Source organism: Trachypithecus francoisi, unplaced genomic scaffold (assembly GCF_009764315.1).
Source record: "Trachypithecus francoisi isolate TF-2019V2 unplaced genomic scaffold, Tfra_2.0 Lachesis_group1, whole genome shotgun sequence".
Classification (NCBI taxonomy): Eukaryota; Metazoa; Chordata; class Mammalia; order Primates; family Cercopithecidae; genus Trachypithecus; species Trachypithecus francoisi.
This window is the reverse complement of record NW_022681454.1, coordinates 77,806,455-77,822,696: the sequence shown is the minus strand read 5'-3', so window position 1 is coordinate 77,822,696 and position 16,242 is coordinate 77,806,455. Positions and strand designations below refer to the sequence as shown.

The 16,242-nt window shown below is 38.6% G+C and overlaps 1 protein-coding gene across 6 annotated transcripts in view; it reads right to left on the bottom strand.

The window, feature by feature from the left end:
* Nucleotides 1-16,242, bottom strand: part of CLOCK (clock circadian regulator) — a 117,354-nt gene that overhangs the window by 20,130 nt on the left and 80,982 nt on the right. For all 6 annotated transcript variants that reach the window (XM_033214636.1, XM_033214639.1, XM_033214641.1 and 3 more), the window contains 9 exons: nucleotides 12,379-12,492; nucleotides 12,123-12,241; nucleotides 9,450-9,532; nucleotides 9,132-9,238; nucleotides 6,902-7,049; nucleotides 6,293-6,368; nucleotides 3,045-3,186; nucleotides 1,712-1,812; nucleotides 1,093-1,182 (listed from right to left, as the gene is read on the bottom strand). In XM_033214636.1, the coding sequence (XP_033070527.1) occupies nucleotides 1,093-1,182; nucleotides 1,712-1,812; nucleotides 3,045-3,186; nucleotides 6,293-6,368; nucleotides 6,902-7,049; nucleotides 9,132-9,238; nucleotides 9,450-9,532; nucleotides 12,123-12,241; nucleotides 12,379-12,492 (980 nt within the window). The remainder of the gene's footprint in view (nucleotides 1-1,092; nucleotides 1,183-1,711; nucleotides 1,813-3,044; nucleotides 3,187-6,292; nucleotides 6,369-6,901; nucleotides 7,050-9,131; nucleotides 9,239-9,449; nucleotides 9,533-12,122; nucleotides 12,242-12,378; nucleotides 12,493-16,242) is intronic.

Genomic DNA, 16,242 nt, shown 5'->3' with positions numbered 1-16,242 from the left:
GGTCTCGAACACCCTACCTCAGGTGATCCACCCGCCTCAGCCTCCCAAAGTGCTGGGATTACAAGAGTGAGCCACCACGCCTGGCCCAGAGAGAGCTATTTTTTAAAAAATACTGTTTTTACCTCTTATTAATGATCATTCCTTGAAATCAAGACCTGCTAAGTTAAGGTATATTTAATGCCAAACAAAACAGAAAAGCTGAAGAAAAATACTATTTCTCCGTAGTATTTTTAATGTGTTTGAGGCACTGAAAGAGTACAGAGTCATAAATTACAAGTTGGGAAGTTAGGCTCCAAAGTAACGCAGCATCACTTTTGGACTTACTTTACTCCCTCCTTTTCTGGCTACTTTCCACTTTCAGGCCTCCTTCTGAACTTAGGCCAAGGAACAATTCTAGAAAGTTTTCCTTCACTTCCTCAGATTGCATTAAGGATTCACACAATGTGCTTACATATCAACTTATATACCTTCAGCACAGGCAATATAATGTGGAATTGTAGTTATCTGTCATTCCCTCTAGATGTAATGGTTTTTTAGTATAGGTATTATATTTGTACTGTCAGCATCTGCAATGCCTGTTACACACAAGGAACTCAATAAATATCGAAAGAATGAATATACAAATAAAGTTACTCAATTCTTCCAATATTCATAGGAAGAACAAAATGCACAGCTATATTTCATCTTTACTATCTTTATGTCTATAGTGTTTCTCAATGAGGGAGTGTTATGGCATATTAAGCAAGACAATTCTTTGTTGTGCAAGACTGTCTTGCACCCTGAAAGATAATTAGTATTCCTGGACCATGCTCACTAAGGGCCAGTGATACCCCACAATCATTACGACAATCAAAAATGTCCCCAGATATCCTAAATGGCCCCGGTTAAGATTCACTGCATCTGTAACTATAATTATATATGTGCGTGCGTGCGTGTGTGCGTGTGTGTGTGTATGTGCTCCTACCTCGGCCTCCCAAGTAGCTGCGGTTACAGGTGCTTGCCAGCAAGCATGGATTTTTTTTTTTAATTACATTAGCTTAAAAGCAATTTATCATTTTCAAATATGCAACTGAAACAAAAACCAAAAAATACCTGGGACATGCCTTGTGGAATTGGTAAATTTGTAGCTTGAGACATCACTGGCTGTGTTAATGATGAACCAACAGACTGGGAATTTATGGACTAGAGCAAAATAAAAAATAACACTGAAGTGATTCTCATTCCCATACATGAGTACTTTCAGCAGAAATATCAATATGATATTCATATGAATAAACTTACCATTTGCCTCGTATTTTTGTTAGCTGAATACAGCTATGTCTTCTCGTCTATACAGGAAAGGCCTGTTCCCTATCTATATTTTATTTTCCAAGGAACTTCCTATAGTACACCTTGAACAAGCTCTCAATAAAAGCTGGCCAGACTTAAGACAATTGGTATTTGAACTCAGACATAAAACAGCTATCAATTATGAGCTTTCCACAATTAAAAAAAAAAACAAACTAACATTTTACTTGAAAAATAATTGAAAGGACTGATACATATGACAATCACTTCACACAAAAAAAGGAAGTCTTGAGCGTCACATATCAGTAACTATTTCGATCTTTACAAAGAGGGGGTAACAAATCAATGAATTTCTGAAGATTTAGATCATTTTTTCCCCTCTTAATAAATCTTTATTCAGAAGAATATCCACTAAAGAGCTTACCTGACTACTAAATGATGACCTTCTTTGCACCATCTTCTCATGAGCTGGTAAATGCTGCCTGGGCGGAGTGCTCGTATCTGTCGGGATCTTGGTTGGTGTTGCTGAAGTCATTCAACAAAATTAGAAGAGCATTAGTACTTTGTAAAATATACTTTTTAAAGATTAATCTCAAAATGCATTTCAGTTAATAAAAATAGCTTTTGAATTATTTTTCCAAACCATTCAATGAAAGTGAACTCCATGACAGATGATTCAATGTAGTTACTTCTATCTTTTTATGAGCACAAAGAAAATATTTTAAATAGGAAAACTTTAAATACAAAAAGTTACTAATTTAATGACAATTATACAAGTCTTCATAAAGAGAAGACAATAAAAAAACTTTCAAAAAGCAAACCTAAGAACACTTACTGGCCCTACAGTAAAAAACACAATAAATAGTTGCCTTTCTTTTTCTTTTTTTTTTTTTTTTGAGACGGAGTCCCCCTGTGTCGCCTGGGCTGGAGTGCAGTGGCCGGATCTCAGCTCACTGCAAGCTCCGCTGCCTCCCGGGTTCACGTCATTCTCTCGCCTCAGCCTCCCAAGTAGCTGGGACTACAGGCGTCCGCCACCTCGCCTGGCTAGTTTTTTGTATTTTTTAGTAGAGACAGAGTTTCACCATGTTAGCCAGGATGGTCTCGATCTCCTGACCTTGTGATCCGCCCGTCTCAGCCTCCCAAAGTGCTGGGATTACAGGCTTGAGCCACCGCGCCCGGCCTAATAGTTGCCTTTCTTTTTGAGGGATGATTAAAAACACCACCACCACCATTACCACCTACACATTTTAATAGGCTACTTGAAGAACTTAATTCTTTGCTAAAAGTGGGCAATGTGCTTTTAACTCACTGGAAAGGTTAATGTATTTCAGAAATGTAAAAACTTATAATTTTAAAGAAGCATTTGGGCCGGGCACGGTGGCTCAAGCCTGTAATCCCAGCACTTTGGGAGGCCGAGACGGGCGGATCACAAGGTCAGGAGATTGAGACCATCCTGGCTAACACGGTGAAACCCCGTCTCTACTAAAAAATACAAAAAACTAGCCGGGCGAGGTGGCGGGCGCCTGTAGTCCCAGCTACTCGGGAGGCTGAGGCAGGAAAATGGCGTGAACCCGGGAGGCGGAGCTTGCAGTGAGCTGAGATCCGGCCACTGCACTCCAGCCTGGGTGACAGAGCGAGACTCCGTCTCAAAAAAAAAAAAAAAAAAAAAAAAAGCAGCATTTGATGAGAAATGCTGATATAAGTAACTAACAGTTTAGTTACTTTAAAGAAGTCTGCTTTGAAGTAAGGGTACTCACAGGAAGGGTCTGAGACTGCTGTGTGAGATGATTTTCTTGAACTCCGAGAAGAGGCAGAAGGGGTTGGGCTGTGATCAAACCTTTCCAATGCTTCCTTGAGACTGACTGTGTTTATACGATTATCTGACCCAGAATCTTGGCTCTAAGGAGACAGAGTAAAATAAATGTTTTCTTGTGGTTCAGTTCAGAGATCTCAAATTCACAATACTGTTATCAACGACAACAAAAAAATCAGTTTTTGTCTGTAACAAGGCAAAAGTACCTGTATGTACATACACATGTAAAGAAATGAAAATTTGTGTTATAGCCAGAAAGTTTTGGCTTCATTTACTATTTAAAAAAAAAAACAGAGGAAGAATGAAGTTGGAATCTCTTACACCATATGCAAAAATTAACTCAAGGCCAGGTGTGGTGGCTCACACCTGTAATCTCAGCACTTTGGGAAGCTAAGGCAGGTGGACCACCTGAGGTCAGGAGTTTGAGACCAGCCTGGCCAACATGGTGAAACCCCTTCTCTACCAAAAATACAAAAATTAGCCAGGCATGGTGGCAGATGCCTGTGATCCCAGCTACTTGGGAGGCTGAGGCAGGAGAATCCCCGGAACCGAGGAGGTGAAGGTTGTAGTGAGCCGAGATCCTGCCACTGCATTCTAGCCTGGGCAAAAGAGCAAGCCTCCATCTCAAAACAAACAAACAAAAAAAAAAAACAAAAAAATCAACTCAAAATGAATCACAGACCTAAACGTTAACAGCTAAAACTATGTAACACTTAGAAGAAAACATAGGGGAGAAAGCCAGGTGAATGCCTGTGATGCCAACTACCCAGGAAGCTGAGGCAAGAGAACTGCTTAAGCCCAGGAGCTAGAGTGTCATAGTTTCATACAGTGACACTAATCTTTCCCATCACCAATGTTTCTTTCTCCATCATCTCATTCTCATCTGTATACAAACATGCTGTTATTTCTCTCAACTTAAAAAAAAAAACAAGGCAAAAACTTCCTTTAAGCCCACTTTCCCTTCCTACCACTGCCCCATTTTTCTTCTCTTTGTAGCAAAACCCCTCCCTATTCACTGTCCCTAACTCCCCCATCCTGGAAAATTCTCTTTTAAACCCACTCTAATCATGCTTTCACCCACACTACTACTCCACAAAATCTGTTATTATTGATTACCAATGAATTAAATGTTAAAGTCAATGCTCAGTTCTCAGCACTCATCTAAAATTTAACTTATTTCAGCTGAATCTGATAAAGCTGATCATTCACTCCTCACTGATACTCTTGTCTTCTAAGTAACTACCTGGTTTTATTCCTAACTTACTAGTTATTACCCCCCTGTTGTTGATTCTTCCTTGTCTCCATCACCTAATACTGGAGTGCTCCAAGACATGCCCATCCCCTGGGTGATCCCATCAAGACTCACGATTTTTTTTTTTTTTGAGACGGAGTCTCATGCTGTCACCCAGGCTGGAGTGCAGTGGCCGGATCTCAGCTCACTGCAAGCTGCGCCTCCCGGGTTTACGCCATTCTCCTGCCTCAGCCTCATGAGTAGCTGGGACTACAGGTGCCCACCACCTCGCCCGGCTAGTTTTTTGTATTTTTTAGTAGAGACGGGGTTTCACCATGTTAGCCAGGATGGTCTCGATCTCCTGACCTTGTGATCCGCCCGTCTCGGCCTCCCAAAGTGCTGGGATTACAGGCTTGAGCCACCGCGCCCGGCCAAGACTCACGATTTTTAAACCATCCACACATTGAAGTTTCTCAAAAATATCTCAGAAGGACCTTGTCCCTAAACCCCAGGTGGATCATGATGCTGGCAGTAAATATGGTGAGAAAGTAGACATAGCTGGAGTGTATTTTGGAAATAGGGCAATTTAGGATTTACTAGGATTGAATCTTTGCATGAAGGAAAAAGAAGGATAATTAATCTCTGTATTACTTAAGTTTTCATAACAGTCCCCTAATCAAGAAACCCTAGATTTTAAGAACTTTTCTCAGAAAACAATGTCTTTTACCAAAACATACTATATCCTCTTCTTCTAAACATACAAAACCTCTTTGGAAAAGTTCTTTCACATGGGATCTACGAAAGCAGGGAAGTTGTTTGCATTATTCAATGCTGTATTCTCAGCATCTAGAGCCATGCTGGGTAGAAGGTACTTTATAACATTTGTTGAATGACTGAATGACATCCACCATATTGTCCCCTGGAATGTTGCCTATTTAAGTCAAGTTTTATATAGATTTTTGACTCTTTTCATTCCACTTATTTTCTGCAGGTCCAAAAATACTGTGGTAGGCAATTTCTGACATGGCTCACAATTCCTGCCTCCTGGTATTCGTGCCCTTGTATAATCCTCCCACTCTGAGTGTGGGATGGACCTACTGATTTCCTTCTATAATGCATAGAATAGACAAAAGTGGTGAGATATCAATTCTGTGATTAGTTTACAAAAGACTGTGACTTCCAACTTATAGTTTCTCTCCCTGGCTCATCTTGCATGCTTGCTCTGATGGAAAAGGTCACCTGGAAAGGAATTGAGGATAGCCTTCAGCCAGCAAGAAACCAAGGCCCTCAGTCCAACTGCCCATGAGAAACTTGTGTGCCAGCAACCACTAAGTGAGGTGGAAACAGATTCCACCTCAGTTGAACTTTGAGATGACTGTGGCTCCCATCAACACCTTGATTATAGTCTCATGACAGAATCTGAAGTAGAGGGCCCGGCTAAACTGTGCCTGGATTCTTGATTCACCAAACTAGGAGATAATAAGTGTGTTGTTTTATATCACTAAATTTTGGAGTTAGTTGTTACACAGCTATAGATAACTAATATACTACACTTTTGACCTGATATAACAAAAAAGAAACCAGAGTCCAAATTCTGACTATAATTTCCCAGCCAGTGTCTTTAGGGGAGATTTTTTCCCCCTCTTGAAACCCCAATTTCAGTATTTTCAAAGTGGGGGTATTATCTACCAGATAAAAGTATCTGAAGGGTAAATTATATTTAATAATTCATATAAATAACCTAGCCAGAGACTAGTACATCACTGGAAATAAATGGTAGTTTTAATCTGAGATCAGAATGTCTCTCATCCAATTTTCTTTTTAGAGGCAGGTGAGACTCTAAAATATTAAATTAAAAATAAGTAGTAAAGTATAATCACATCCCTGTTATAAGTGAGGAAATAAAGTATTTGAAAAATAATTTTCCTAAAATCACGTTTTTTAAATTACAAGAAACATACTTTGTCAGCAGCTGTCTCAGGAAGAGACTCTTCAATGCCAAGTTCTCGTCGTCTTTCAGCCCTAACTTCTGCATAACTACAAATGGAAAAAATAATCAAATTTTAGTGTTTGGTCATTCACTTAAAATACTGCACAGTTGTAACTATTCAGTGTTACGTGTCTCATCTGCTCATCTAGACTATTTGCTATGTGCTACACAAATCTAAAATATACCTGTAATGTCTTAATTTAACTTGCATTTTTCTAGGTATCTTAAAGTTTCAAACACTGCTGTAAATGATCCATAACCCCACAATACTTAAATTAAGAAAAACTAAGTAAAGGAAGTGTATGCTTATCCACCTACAGTTTTCCTTTTACATGACTGACACTGCTACATAAATGACAGTAATAATTTCTGCTGTAAAGCACAAAACTTGTATCAAGCCTTATATATCTGTATCATTCCTATATTTATATATAATGCTTATAGCAACATTGAAAGGATGTATCAGAAATTGAGAAAAGAGCACTTTGTAGTTCTTTAACAAGTTACGCGTAAAAGTTACATTGCCAAAATCATCATAGGATGTTACAATAATTCAGACATTCTCTAAAAGAATTATTACCTTACTACAGTGTGAGTACAAACAATAAACTCTGGCCTTGAATTCCACTGATGGTAAGTGATATAATAATGAGTCTGAAGCCAAATCCACTGTTGCCCTTTAGTCAGGAACCTATAATAACATGATTTGCCTTTCCCATATTGCATTACTAAAAGGAAAATAGAAAAATATTTTTTCTTTAATTCATATTAGTTACAAAGAATCTGTTTTTTAAACAAAAGCTATCATTTACATTTAAGTTTACACATACTATTCTTTTTCAGGCCTTTTGATAACGTATATGTCAATATGAAAATGGTATTCTTCAGAGCTAGTTTAAGGTCCCAAGCAATGATCAGATCTTCCACAGTGCACAACTCAGAGCTAGTCACTGCTGATCTTACAATCTTTCCATACACAATTAACTTCCGAATACTTAAGAATTCACACTGCTGACTTCCTCCTGCCTAGATATACAGAGGGTAATAACAATAAATAATCACCTGTGAGTTTTTTCTCCTAGCTACTCTGGCAGGCACAGAACCTTCAAAGCATTTAATTTTAAATCTTAACTAACCAAAATCAAAATAACTTCACTGTCTGAAGTAACTGAGTGCAGTAACTGCCAAAACATGTGCTGTAGATTTTAAGTTCTGAAGCCTTTTAACAGATATTAAGCAAAAAAGTGGGTTTTGGGCCGGGTGAGGTGGCTCATGCCTGTAATCTCAGTACTTTGGGAAGCAGAGGTGGGCGGATCACTTGAGGTCAGGAGTTTGAGACCACCCTGTCCTACATAGTGAAACCCCATTTCTACTGAAAATACAAAAATTAGCCAGGCATGGTGGCACGTGCCCATAATCCCAGCTACTCAGGAGGCTGAGGTAACAGAATCACTTGAACCCGGGAGGTGGAGGCTGCAGTGAGCTGAGGTGCGCTACTGCACTCCAGCCTGAGTGCCAAAGCAAAACTCCATTTCAAAAAAAAAAGGGGGGGGGGGGGGTTTGTAGTTACATTAATTTGGGAAACTTTCGTGTCTTCACTTTTCTCAAAACCTACAGTATGCTACTGCACGTGCAGATTCTCTGAGGGATTATGAAGTGTTTCCCCGTCTTCCTTGACTAAAAAGTCTTTTTTGTATGGACCAATATTTGGTGGAACAAAGCTTAGGAAATGCTGGTCAAGGATCTCTCAATCTCTCCCCCAATTCCCCCTACCTCGCCGCCACCGCCTCTCACTCTCTAAGGTGGAAATCAAGGTCTACAGACAAACTTGCTGTCCAAAGTTACCCAGCTAGTTAATACAGGTATCAGCTCTTTACACAACATCATGGCACTTAATGCCCATATCTTTTGTGCTGAAATGACTTTACTCTGAAAATTTCCCATAGAGTTAATGCTACTATACAACCTGCTTCATTTTCATACACAGAGGTTTATAAAAGCAGCATAAAATGTCATGAAAAGGTCTAAAATATCTAGTTAGGCTTTAGTGAATGACTCAAGAGGGTAAGCATCTGGGAGGAAGAACAGAGAAGCAAATAAAACATATCATTAAGACAAACCTCATCATTAAAACAAACTTCTAAAATAAATACATGTGATAAAAGAGTCGGCCTAGGCTCCAATCCTGTCTCTGCCGCCAATGAGCTATGAAATTATGGGTGAATTATTTAGCCTTACTGTGTTTCCAGCTTACTCATGAAGACAATAATATCTACCTTTTAGAACTGTGATGGAGAATAATGGAGGTAACAGATGTAAAGGATTTAGAACAGTGCCTGGCACAAAGGATGATAATGCTCCTGCTCTTAACAACAATAATAATAAGCAGGTAACACCAAACACTCACTATGAGCTTTCTAAGACAGATTTTCCAAACATGTAGCTAGCTCCTGAAAAGATTCACATGCCTCAAAATCAAAATTTACGAAACAATATTTCAAAAGTTTGACATATTACAATTTTCAAAGGAATCTACTTCTCTTACTCCAGATATAGAGCTCACATGCTTCAGAACAAGGTGTATTTGATGCTATATTATGAAATTCTACTTATTATAAAAATAGGAACAAGTTTAATTTAAACTTGATCAATAATTCCCACTAGATTGGTTATATACACAGAGCAAAATCTTTTAGTACATTTCAAAAATATGAAAATGATTATAAATCTGTGTCTTATACCTATAATTTCAGGATGGGACTTCTGTTTATATAAAGTTATTATCACCAGAAATGTTAAAATCTACTTACAGTGCTCATGACATTTCGCCAAATTCTCTAGGTCATCCACATGATAGTAATCATAGCCTGATGTTCCCAGAACTTCAAATGGCAAATATCCTATTATAGGTGGTGCCCTAAATTACACACAAAAATCATTATTGTAAGTTTTTCCATAATAAGAAATATTCCAACTAGAAATAAAACTGGGGGGGAGGCTTTATTTTTAAAAAATGGGAACAGGTTTCAAAGTCCTAATTTAAAAAAGAGTTTCCTCTTGAAATCCATTAATTTTAAGAATTATATAACATGACTATTACCTTTCCATGGAATTAAAAAAGGAGTTACCTGTGATCTAGAAACAGAAATTTCCATTCTAAACTATGTCTAGATGTAAACTCTTCATTGGGTTCTTCAACAGTGCACATTTCCTACAAATAAATAATTAAAATTCATAAATACTTTGTGTCCTTAAGAATATTAACTATTGCTACATATAAAAATAAAAGCCATGGCCAGGCGCGGTGACTCACACCTGTAATCCTAGCACTTTGGGAGGCTGCGGTTGAAGTGGGCAAATCACTTAGGTCAGGCGTTCAAGACCAGCCCGGCCAACATGGTGAAACCCCATTTCTACTAAAAATACAAAAAATAGCAGGGCACAGTGATGGGTGCCTGTAATCCCAGCTACTCGGCAGGCTGAGGCAGCAGAATCACTTGAACCCAGGAGGTGGAGGTTAAATAAATAAATTGTCATTACCAGATAACTTTTCCTAAACAAGTTAGTTGTTTCTATGTATGTATGTATATGTTTACTTATTTGTTTCAGACTCTGTCACTCAGGCTGGAGTGCGGTGGTGTGATCTCAGCTCACTGCAGCCTCAACATTCCGGGCTCAAGTGATCCTCCTGCCTCAGCATCCTAAGTAGCTGAGACAATAGGGATGCACCACCACGCCCGGCTGATTTTTGTATTTTTATTTGTAGAGATGGGGGTCTCACTATGTTATCTAGGCTAGTTTTTAACTCTTGGGCTCAAACAACCTGCCTACCACAGCCTCCCAAAGTGCTGAGATTCTAGGCATAAGCTAAAATGCAGGCCCTTCTAAACAAGTTAATACGTTTTACTTTTCCAGTACTAAAGAATGTGGTAATAAATACCTTTAGATGCAAGCTTTTGGGTGGGTACTTCTCACTCTACACATTTTCCATTCACACATGCCTATAAACACTTCATCAAAATTCAGACCTCTCTCCTGAATTACAGATCCATATTTCCAACTACCTGAATGTCCTCACACATCTCAAATTCAGTATGTCCTAAAATAAACTAATTGCTTTACTCCTCACACCCAGTCACACAATCTTCTATATTATTCTATACATGTATAGTGGCCAGTGTCTAGAAATCTGATAGTTAAAACATACTTTCATTTTTACCTTTCATCATCTAAGCGGCCACTACTAAATCTTTTCCATTTCATCTAAGTATTTAAAAAATCAATTTCATCTCATCCATCTTGAGTGCATTAATTTAGACCCCTGCCATCACTGATTTGCTACAGTGTTCACCAGTCTCCCTGTCCTTTAACTCATCTTCTCTTCTAGGGCCAACTCATCTTCTCTTCTATTACCTTACTAATACTCAAATATTATATGACTTCCCTGCTAAAAAACCTTTAATGGTTCCTTGTGCTAAACTCTCTTCAGCATGGAGAAATAAAAAAGAAATAAACAAATTTTATTTCTGGTTTCTGATTACTTTTGTAGCCTTACCTCCCACTATCTCTTCCCCCTCCACACACTAACCCTAGACTCTAGTTATACTAAACAATGTATTCCATCCTGCCTCTGTGTCCCTGAATGACCTGCAGCACACTGTAATAGCTGTGAGGTTGGGCTTTGAGAAAAAAATAATTATTAATTAATAGAATCAAGTCCCAGTTTCACCACTAATAGCTGAGACTTTGGGTAAGTAACTTAACTTCCCTAAGCCTTTGTTTCCTTATAATGTAAAATGAGGGATCGTAATAGCATCTAACTTATAGGGCTGTCATAAGAATTAAATGAGATAATGCATGTAAAATACACAGCATGTAGTAAGCACTCAAACGTTAACAACTATTATTTCATAAGATCAAAACAAACAGAGCAAGACTGGTTTAAGATCTTCTAATAATTCAGTACTTTGTCCTATACTAAGATGTCCCCCCAAATTTATGTGAGACAGAGTGAGACTCTTGTCTCAAAATAAAATGCAAACACAGTTCACTGAAGCCTCGACCTCCTGGGCTCAAATGATCCTCCCACCTCAACCTCCTGAGTAACTTGAGACTATAGGTGTGTAACACCATGCCTGGCTAATTTTTTGTATTTTTTGTAGAGATGGGGTCTTGTCATGTTGCCCAGGCTGGTCTCAAACTACTGGGCTCAGGCAATCCTCTCACCTTGCCCTCCCAAAATGCTGGGATTACAGGCATGAGTTGCCTCGCCTGGACCCGCCTAAATTTTAAATCTTAGCCTGGCTGCCTTTTTCCAGTCAGTTTCTAGTGGTTGAACTATTTCACTTTGCCACTTCCCTACTAATCATGTGTTTGTTGGGCCCAGGAAATAAAAACAAAATACTTAATTTTACATTTGAAAAGTTAAGTTATATGTAGTAAAGAGTCACTTGTACATTTCAAATAAAAATTTAAAAGTGACCTTCTAAAAATAAAGATTCCAAAAACCTAGATTTTTGGACTTTCCCTTTTAATAATGAACCATACACAAAAGGATCCTCAAATCTTCCACAAAAGTAGGGCATATTGATATATAATAATCACTGGTTAACTGCAAAGGATATATACTAAAAAACTAGTTATACAATTTAATGAGTGTCTTGATAACTTGTCGTTTCAAAAGTATTATCATGCATATTTAATGACTCAAAGCCATTCCACCTCATTGTCTGCAGAAAGTTTCAGGCAGTTCTCAGCATATGAACTGAAATCTCCTTAGGGAAATAAAATTAGAAACATACCTTGATGAACTGAGGTGTAGCTAACCTGACAGTAGCTACAAAACAAACTCTATCTTCATAAGATGGCCTATGTGTGCGTTGTATAGTTCCTTCAAAACCATTGTGTGCTGAAGAGGATACTAAAACAACAGGGGAAAAGGTATCGTGAGTTATGCAAGCAAAACCTAGTTGTTACTGATATTCAAACATCTATGTCTTTAAGAGCATAGAAAAATAACAAGTTAAAACACACTGTGAGAGAAGCATTTTAACTCACCACTGTTTAAAGATTTGAAATTTCCTATAAACTTTACATATTCATAGGTAGATGGCTCCTTTGGGTCTATTGTTCCTCGGAGCATATGACAACAGAATTCTAATTGATTTTTTGCTGAAATAAAGAGATTTAAAAAATCACATATTTGTGATATAAAACAATGATATACCACATAAAATAAGATCACAAAAGTTGTGTAAGTTTACAACCATTATTTTCCCCAACAGAAGTCGTCAATGACATTTAGTTCATAAAAGCAGAGTAACTTCAGGAGAAGACCTCACTTTGTCTTTAACAGGGAAAATAGATTTTCTGGTGCAAACAACTTAATGTTTTCCTGTTTTTATCTATTCATCCTTTTTTTTCTCTACTTACTTTCAAAGGAAAGTTTTGCTTCACGTTCTAAAGCTAATCCTTTCATCTCTACTATTTATAGTCTTTCCTATTTTCTCTAGGACCCGGGCCACATCACTGTTTCTTATTCCTTGAGCATCTACACCTTTGGGTCCTTACTTTCTTTTTTTTTGAGACAGCATCTTGCTTTGTCACCCAGGTTGGAGTACAGTGGCATGATCACAGCTCACTGCAGCACTGAACTCTTGGGCTCTAGTGAGCCCCCTTCCTCAGCCTCCCAAGTAGCCAGGACTACAGATGTGAGCCACTATACCTGGCTAATTTTTAATTTTTTATAGAAATGGGGTCTTACTATGTTGCCCAGGCTGGTTGCAAGCTTCTGGGCTCAAGCAATTCTCCTGCCTCAACCTCCCAAAGTGGTGGGATTATAGGCGAGAGCCACTGCACCTGGTCAAGGATCCTTACTATCTACTTTTAAATTTGCTCAATCTTCCATCTCAAAGGAGTTTTGCTAATTATTTTGGTATTATCGATCTCCTTCCTTTTCATTATGGGCTCCATCTTCCATATATTCATTTCCCTTAACTTCACACACTGTGGCTTTCATCCTTACATCTCTACAGCAATTATTCTTCTCAAGATTACTAACATTTGTATTGTTAACTTCAATGGTTTTTCATTTCCACTTATTTAAAGTCATGCTTTGTCATTCCCACAGCATAAACTTACCTTCCTTCCTTACGGACTATTCCTGTATCTTCTGCTAATCCATTTTCATACCAGGGGCTTTCACAAAGCTTCTTCTGATCCTAAATCTCTCTCTCCAACTCTAGCATTTTATGTGAGACAAAGTTTCCTATAATTTGCTTTCAGGACATTTGTACTTGATGGTCCCATCAGTAACTTAAATTCAAAATATCTGAAAGTGAATTTATCGTTCTTTCAAGTTCCCTTCATCTATGTATGCTTATTTCGCAAGTTAGAAACCATTTTGGTCTCTTCTCTTCCCATCACAAGTCCCAAACCTAATCTGTCACCAAGACCTGCTACTTATTTCACAAAGGAAGCCCACCAATTTAGTGTAGTTGCAAATTACCTTGCATCTAGGTAACCGAAATATGTATTCATTATGCCTCCATATTCTGCCACTGATTCAGTCTTGCCTATTATTCTTAGACTTATAACTACTACTTTCACTGTACTACTTCAGCACTCAAGGTCTAGTAACACCTTTCTTTGCTCACTACTTCAAGCTTATATTCTGTTAATATCATCATAGATGGCTTTATCATCTAACCTAATAGGTTCAAAATCTAACTATCTTCAATATTCCCCACTGATGATTCTTAGTCACTTGGTCACCTGAGCCTATCACAACAAGTTCTATTGAGTTTACATACTTAACAGTCATATACTTTCCTCAACAGTCATATACTTTCCTCTCCATCCTTTCCTTTTTTTTTTTCTTTTTTGAGACAAAGTCTCACTCTGTCACCCAGGCTGGACTACAGTGGCATGATCTCAGCTCACTGCAACCTCTGCCTCCTGGGCTCAAGTGATCCTCGAGCTCAGCCTCCTGAGTAGCAGGAACTACAGACATGTGCCACCACACCCCAGCCAATTTTTGTATTTCTCTTTATTGTGTAGACAGTGTTTCACCATGTTGCCCATGCTGGTCTTAAACTCCTAGGCTCAAACGATCTGCCCACCTTGTCCTCCCAAAGTGCTGGGATTATAGGCATGAACAACTGTGCTCAGCCCATCCTTACTTTTATTGCTAGGATTATACGGTTTTCCTTTTTGTCTCCAGTCTGGTTCTTTTAAAAATTTTCTACCTGAGTGATTTTTTAATCTCCCAAACCAGATGATGAAAGTGGCAGCAACTTTTATAAGCAAGGTACTGCTGCTCTCTCTAGGCCAGAGATGCTGGTGAAAGATGCTTCCACTGCAATGAAGACCTGGACCTCCATGACGCAGAACAGCTGTTACAGTCATAGTTACTGTACCAGGCAGCAGGGCCAGCTTTGTCATCAGAATGGTGTATCCATAAGATCTCTGGTTGTGTTTAACTGAACCCTAGGAATGAAACTGAGGAGTAATTCCATAAAGCTATCACTTGATTTGTATAGGAAATCTGCAGGTCAGGTGAGCACAGCCTGAGTTGAGCCACTATGACAGAGAAATCCAGGGCTCTTATTCAGCTCTCAGACTCAGGGCCTCCTTATGAAGCAGAAGCCACGTAGGCCTGGGGTAGGCAACCCACTGCTGCAAGTTTTCTTCCTAGACTTCTCCAAACGAACTTTCCACTACTTACCTGATTTTTTTTCTTTATTCTTTTTTTTTTGCAGACAACAAAACTACCCAAATCTCCTTCACTGGCTCTCTACTCTGTAAAAAATAAAACTCAAATCCCTTAGGATGAACTATTAGCACCTTTATAATTCTGTCCTTATTCCTTCTCTCAACACAAATTACACCACCTGTACCTCAACTTCATTATGGCCAAAATGACCTACCGAATTATCTAAGCAGTTTTCCCTGTGTTTTAACTTGTGTTTATTCTTTTGGCATGAAACTTTCTTTTTTCTGGGGAAAGAACTCTTCTGTATATGACTTGTTTAACGAGGAGATCAGCAAGCCATTTAATTAAGACTTTTCTTAAGTATTCTTGCCATTTTTATTTCTGTTCTTGGAAGCAGAAGCCTAAGCTCTTTCTGCCAAAGGCTTTTATTTAGTTCTCCATCCAATTGTATTCTTAGTAGGGTCTTCAAAGCAAACACCTTCTCCTTTGTCTTCCTATTGCTATCTCCAAAGGGTTCCACCTTTCTTTTCTTTTTGAGACAGAGTCTCGCTCTATCGCCTAGGTTGGAGTGCAGTAGTATGATCCTGGCTCATTGCAACCTCCGCCTCCAGGGTTCAAGCAATTCTCCTACCTCAGTCTCCAGAGTAGCTGGGACTACAGGCATGCACCACCATGCCTGGCTAATTTTTGGTAGAGACAGGGTTTCGCCACGTTGGCCAGGCTGGTCTCAAACTCCTAGCCTCAAGTGATCTGCCCGCCTCAGCCTCCCAAAGTGCTGGGATTACAAGTGTGAGCTACTGGACCCGGCTGGGTTCCACCTTTCTAATTCTTCTCTCCTCGTTCTATATATTTACCTCAAGCAATACCATTCCATCCACGGCTTCAAATACTAATTGTAGGCATCTATTATATCCAGGCTAAATCTTTCTAAGTACCAGACTAGAGTGGCCTAGTAATGGTCAATATCATATAAACTTGGTTTTAAAACAAGGCTTCAAATGAATTCTCCAAGTCTTGTTTTTCTCAACTCTCGCTGAAAGGCCATCCACTCTTACCAAAGTTATAGATACATACAAATTTGTGTGCGTGTGTGTATCTTAATTTTTAGACAGTATGCTATAGAATTTGAGGATTCAAACACAAAGAATCTTTAAGATAATGTATTAGCAGATGAGACACATTTAAAAATAATGAAAAAGGTGATTCAA